The sequence below is a fragment of the Raphanus sativus genome, chromosome 6 (assembly GCF_000801105.2).
Source record: "Raphanus sativus cultivar WK10039 chromosome 6, ASM80110v3, whole genome shotgun sequence".
Lineage (NCBI taxonomy): Eukaryota > Viridiplantae > Streptophyta > Magnoliopsida > Brassicales > Brassicaceae > Raphanus > Raphanus sativus.
Window position 1 is genome coordinate 17,876,978 of NC_079516.1, and position 7,001 is coordinate 17,883,978.

The 7,001-nt window shown below is 31.2% G+C and overlaps 1 protein-coding gene and 1 non-coding gene across 2 annotated transcripts; one reads left to right on the forward strand and one right to left on the reverse strand.

Moving 5' to 3' along the window:
• The first annotated feature begins 1,292 nt into the window (after nucleotides 1-1,292).
• TRNAI-AAU (transfer RNA isoleucine (anticodon AAU)) lies at nucleotides 1,293-1,366 on the forward strand. Its single transcript has one exon. It is a non-coding gene; the product is annotated as a tRNA-Ile (tRNA).
• Nucleotides 1,367-2,405: 1,039 nt separating this feature from the next.
• Nucleotides 2,406-4,270, reverse strand: LOC108806020 (transcription factor AIG1). The gene is given in 3 exon segments (XM_018578031.2): nucleotides 2,406-3,269; nucleotides 3,723-4,225; nucleotides 4,228-4,270. Coding segments are annotated over 3 exon segments (1,065 nt in total). The 3' UTR covers nucleotides 2,406-2,750.
• Between the last annotated feature and the right edge of the window lie 2,731 nt (nucleotides 4,271-7,001).

A 7,001-nucleotide genomic window follows, 5' to 3' on the forward strand; every position in this document is an offset into this window, starting at 1 on the left:
CATACAAAAACAATCGACATCAGCCTCATATATACTTTCTCTTTTATAGCGATGTTACTTAATATTTCACATCTTATATTGCAACTTAAAAGAAACAAATTAAAAGGTTTATAGAAATCATTATATCTGTCATTTCTATACAAAAAAACATGGTAAACTTCAAAAGATCAATATTCATACTTAAATATTAGGTTTTCGTCAAAATTATACCTTTCCGATCCATCAACGAAATATTTGAAATTATAATTTATACAATCCTTAAAAATATACATCTTTTTTTAGATCCTTATCTTTAATAATATAGATTTCCAAATATAATCAAAAATATCTTTCAAAATAGACAACTACTATTTAAAAGGCTGTTTTAAATCCTCATCTTTTTCCACATCAATAGGAGTTGGTGTAACCAACAAATTTGGAAACCAAAATATACGTAAACCAAATCCTTTAAATCCATGAATATTTGTTTTACTTATTATTTGTGGTAACAATATTTATATTATTATTACAACAATATATAAAAATTAGTTAGCATAATATTTTTGGCCTCTTAACTTGTGGATCAATCTACATTATATTGATTATTTAATATACAAAATCTATCTATAGTTAAATCATTGCATAATATTTGTTAACACTTTTCCAAATGTCTTTTTAAAATTTATATCAGAATATTTTATTAAACTTTTAGTTTTAATTTTTATTATAACTGTAAAGATTAATTTTTAATATAAATTTATGTTTAAATATTACAATATATAAATTAATATTAACAAAAATTAAAAACATAAAATAAATACTCATCCGGTCGGACGGGTCAAGATTTAGTGATATGTTTAAAGTTCAAACCAGATTCATTGTTCTAAATATTGAACATAACTCCTATGGTGTTTCCAATTAATCACGAATCAACAATATTGGTCCACATAACGACTTCCTTGTACTTAAACACATATGTACTTTCTCTCCAGGTGTGTCCATTTTAATCCAAATCAATATTGATCCAGCTCACTGAACCCACTAATCCATAAAAACCATTTATCCATTAACACCCAAATTAATAACCCATTAGGATTATGGATTGATTTGATTTGGGTCAACCCACTGATTTCTACCCATTTTGACACCCTATTATATTGCACATTATTTTCTTTTTATATCTCTTTATATATAGTTTCTTTTAAGAAAACGTTTCACGTTTCTCATATTCCATGTCAGAGCCTCATACTTTCTTAAATACTAAGGTAAGTTGTGTAATCTTATTTCTAATGAAAATTATTTGAGATCACTGGGGCCTATTAGCTCAGTTGGTTAGAGCGTCGTGCTAATAACGCGAAGGTCGCAGGTTCGAAACCTGCATAGGCCAAATATTTAAAAACTTTGTTTTGGGCCTTAATGTATCAATTAGCCCATGGGCTAAAAAGATATTAATCTCCCAGTAGCTCTCTTATACGGAGAACACCTCACATATACTAGTTCGTTCACTGAGGCCCATGAAAATCTCCTAACCATTGGCCCTTCATGTAAAATAATTCGTGATAGTTGTCATTAATACCTTCCGATATCTTTTTTTTTTAACAACCACCTTCCGATATCTGTTAAAAATATGAAGAACAAAAAAATCTTGGTTGGACGAAATTGTGAAACACGGTATCAAAGAACAACTATTAAAACATGAAAAAGATAAAATAAGATAATATTTCAAAATAATGTTTAATTTTATTCAGGTTACAAAAGAAACAATATATACAAGTGAGGCGAGCATGACGCAATGTGTTTTGTGCTATCTGTAATAATAGCGAGTAACGTAAGACGAAGAGAGGAGTCAGTAACGGCGAAAGAGACAACGGTGCAAATATCCCGAAACTAAAGCCCACAAGAGTTTCTATAAATAGAACTCAGATCTTAAGTCTTCACTTCCCGCGAAAAAGATTCGATCTAGTCCTCTCGTTTTCACTTGTCTCTACCCCAACCTATTTAAGAAATATCTAACATTAATTATGTATGAAGTATATTCATTCGTGTATATATGAAGTATTCGTTTCTATACTAGCTAAGAAATAATGTTACGAATATGATCAATACGTAAAACATCGAACAAAACTTGAAAGAATACAGATGCATTTTCACATGCATATTTAAAATTTGAGGTCGAGTTTACTGTTAAAAATTTAACAATGGATCTAGGAAAAATATATCTTTCATTATAGATTAGAGATAATTAATATAGTAGTATATAGGAAATCTCATATAGAAGTATTAGTCATACTTAGAATGCCTTCAGTCAAAAAAAAAAAAGTATTAGTCATACTAGAGTTAAATTGACAATAAAAATACCTGTACTGGTTTCAAAAGGAAAAAGAATACCGGTACTTTACATAGTTTATAGTTTTGCAAACAAGAAAAATATAATGCACTTGGTGTTCGTAATTAAGAAAGGTTCTTGATTCCACTCCATCAAGTAATACAAACCCAACCTCTTTACATTTCATATATTAATCAAGACGAGAAAAATATATTGATGATAATACATATATAAACCAAACCCATCACTATTAAACCCTAGATAAAGGGTCCTTCATAGATTAAAAACATAGAAGAAGAAACCCAAATCCAATTAAAAAGGACTAGCGATCCCCCCCCCCCCCCCCCTCCAAAAATACTAATTATCACATAATCCCAATTTGCAAGTCTAATTAACACATTAATTAAAGACGATGATCTAAACAATAATATTGTGGGAGGATTAACTAATTATAACCTCGGTTTACCATCTTGCCAGTCCTTTGCCTCTTAGTACTCCCTGAAGATGATTTATCCAAGTTATTGTTATCATCATCGTTTTTGACACATTTCTCTATAACCGCTTTTAACGCTTCTTCTATAGAACTCACGCGATTACATCTCTTCTCTTCATCATCATTATCCACGTCAATACCATCGAAGTTTCTACGATATTCATCATCGTCTTCTCGGCTCAAGAACAAGACGTTCTTGATTCGACCACCTACGGTTGCGATCTCGGCTTTGAGAGTTCGGAGATGAAGAGACTTTAAGGCAGTGATGATGTCATGCATGAGTTCAGTCCTGTCTTCGCAGCAAAAGGAAACTCTTATCATCAAGTTTCCTTCTTCGTCGTTGTAAGTAGAGTCAACGGTCAGATCATCGCACTCTGTTGGGAGTTGACTCGTGTCTGTGATCAGTGATGTCTGTCGTTTTAACTCCTTCATGTGTTGGATCACTTCCGCTAGCAGCGAAGCTTTGTCCGTCTAAAAAAAAATAAAACAAAAATTAAATATTTAATTGATGTTCTTGATAATGATGCTACCAAAAAATACCACATATGAACATACCAAAAAAGAGTTATGATTTATTGCTTTAAAAAGATGAAATCATAATTACAAAACGATAATACTTGAAAAGAGATAAAATTGCAAGATCATTGACCATTTATTTTAGCATCGAATTTTGAATAGATTTGCAAAAATTCCACGCATATGGATGATCTATATAGTTGCACACCATGTATATCTGGATGATCATTGACCATATATTTGGATGTAATTTTGTTTTTAAAGAATGAATTTAACTACTAAAAATAGGAACTGAAGTAAAAATAAAATTGAGTATCATTAATTTCAACTAATTCTCAAAAACATAACTTATACTTCTAAACTTGAAATCAATATGAAAGGGACAAGATATTAATTACAAAAACTTACTTTGGTTGTATTTGGTAAAATACTTCGCAAGTTAGCTAGATGAGTGTTGATTCTCTCTCGTCTTCTTCTCTCAGCTTCACTATGACTCTTCGAAGCAGCCAGTGCCTTAGCATCCATGACTTCTTGTGCACTCAGTTTTCCCATAATCTCATCTTCAAACCCGAAGGATGAGCCACGTCGCATGATGGGTCCAAGAGCTTCCGATAAAACCCTTAGATGATTGGGATGATGACGATCCATGGAAGGAGGAGAGACGAAACCATCGGTATAGTCAAAAAAAGAGGACGAAGAAGCTCTTCTATTGAAATAGGGGACATGATCAGGATGACGGGTCTGGTTGGATGGGAAATAGCTCGGGTCAAATGAAGGTAGAGATGACCAAGGCAGGATTTGTGGATGGTGTTGAAGAAGAAACTGGTCTTGATAGTCTTGTAAGTTGTGAAACGTTTGAAGACAGTCTTCTTCTTTCATTGCATACATATTGTTGGAACCAGAATGAAAGGGGAGAGAGAGAGAGAATTGAAGAAAAGACAAAAGGTCACTAGCATCCCATTTGACAAAGAATACACCACATATATATAGTGATATATTGTGTGTCTTTTTGTAAGAAAAGTTATTGATATCTTAATATTAAAGATTTTTTCCAAATAAATAATTCATATGTATATGATAAACATGTTCATCTTCTACAACCAGACTGCCATTATCTTTGATAAATACACATTGAAAGCAGTTTTTCTGTGAGAATATTGTTGATATTTTATGATTTTTAAAAACCTTTACTCTAATTCCATAGATTGCGAGATAGAACGATGAGTCTGTGCCTTATCATATTTAGGGGTGGTTATTGGTAAGTGAATTCTCATTAATTTTGAAAATTTTGAGATTCCATTATTATTTGTTGTGGAATTCAAAAATCTTAATAGAATCTATTGTTATTGGTTTAAGAAGAAGGGGAAATTTCATAACTATACTTTGTGTAGTACCACAATTCAACAATACCACCAATAAAGGGATATTTTTACAAATACACTTTTCATTAATGTGAAAAAGACTAAATTAACCTTAACTCATCTTCAACCTAATGTCTCTGTTGAGCTTTCGCCGTCGAGATTTCATATTTTCATCGTCGTTTTCATCTAGACCAGTGATCTTCACATCCTCCTCGACTTTCTTCACTTCCTCTTATAATTTCAAAAGCGAACGGATCTTCACATCTCTCATCTTCAAATGACGTCGGTGTTCCTGTAAAACGTGGTGGGAGATCTGACGGTGGGGAAGCCAGAGATGGTCGAGTTCTACGGGATGGGGACAGAGACGGTGGAATCCGCGATTCACGCTATCGAAGAGTCGACGGAGTACGGAATCCCGGTTTGGAGGAAGAGATCATCGATTCCTCCTCATGTAGTGGAGAGCAGCGAGATGAGGCAGCAGAGGTCCGTGGGGATATTGAGTTCGCTTGATATTAGGCAGCAGAGGCTCATGTCTCAAATTACCAACCTTGGTTAGCAAAATGAAGTATAGAATGTTTTCTTGTGCTCTGTATTTTTAATAACGATGTATCATAGAGAGCATGGATTGTATAAGCCTAAACGAGAGTTTCAAGTGTTTTTCTAAAAACAAATTAAGTGTATGTAAGGAGCAGGAAATGTAAAACCTGGAAGATGCATATTAATTATTTCAGACGCTGTAGAAAGTCATCCTCATTTGTATTTCAGATTTTGTGTCTATGGAGTTGACTGCAGTTTAGTTTGTTAAACATCTCACTTTTTTCCACTTGAAAAGGTCACAAAGTTGTTATGACTTGTGCAGGTTACATCTATTTAATGCCCATTTGTTTGATCTTCTATAAGTAGACAACAGTGAATAGTTCTTTAAACCTATCCAAGATAGAGTTTTCCTGTATATTTTCATCCTTGTTCTTCCTTTCTTGTGTGTATTGACCAGGTGGATCTGCCATGTTTACTTGAGCATGCAAAAGCTTTTGAGTTGTCTCATATTTGACCTCTTGTGTTAGACTTCAAAATCACATACATCCGATTATATAGAATATATACTTCCTCTTTGCAGTCTAAGAATTTATAAATCATTTATAAGGTTTAGAAAAGAATTAATAAGACTTTATAAGAGTTTATAAAATAAGTGTACAAGACTTTCTAAATATATTATTAAAGTATAGTTCATTTATAAGAGTTTATAAAATCAGCCTATAAGGCTTTATAAGGATTATAAATAATTTATAAATGTTTATAAACCATTTATGAAGATTTAGAATCATTTATAAACCTTTATCAATAGTTTATATATATATATATATATAAATATTTATATAACTTTTTGTAAAGGCTTATAAAACCATTTATAAATTTTATAAGGGTATGTAAAATTTCTGAAGCGGTGGAACCTTGCTTGCTATCCACATGTGCCTCAAAATCTGCCACGTATCATTATCTCTTTACAAAAACTTAAAAAGGTTTGTAAAATTATTTGTAAAAGTATATAAATCATTAATAAAGTCATATAAAACAAGTTATAAAATCCATAAACCATTTATAAATGTTTATAAAAAAGTTATGAAAGTTTATAACTAATTTATAAGGGGTATGAATACTATTAATAAGGGTTTATAAGGAGTATTTTAATTTATGAAAGCTTAAATTCAATTTATAAGGAATATTTTAAGATTTGTATAGGTTTTTAAATCAACTAAAAAAGTCTATAACCATTTAGAAAGTCTTATAAAACAATTTATAATGGTTTGTATAATAATTTATAAGGGTTTTTAAGGTATGTAAATAATTTATAAGGTTTTATAAAAATAATTTATAAAGTTTATACTTAACTATAAAGGATTATAAAATAATTTAAAAGGGTATATAAAATTTCTGAAGCGGTGGAGCCTTGCTTGCTGTCTGCATGTGCTTCAGAATCTGCCACGTATCATCATCTCTTTACAAAGCATGTACGTGTTCTTTAGTTTTATGATTTCAATATTGTGTATCAAAATGTTGATGTTTATGAATATATAGAAACTTTTTATAATGGTCTATAAATCATTTATAAGAATATATGGTGTTTCTTTGTCACCACCAGAAACACAATGTATGAGCTCTCTTCGATATTCAATCCATTCCTCACTGCTTAGTCAGAAACTCTTAGACCCTCTTTGAACATTCTAATAAGACCAAAACAATCACACATGTTGGGTAAACAAATATTAAAACGTCAAGCATAAACACAACATTCTTCATGGATAAATATTTATAAGATCTTATAAAT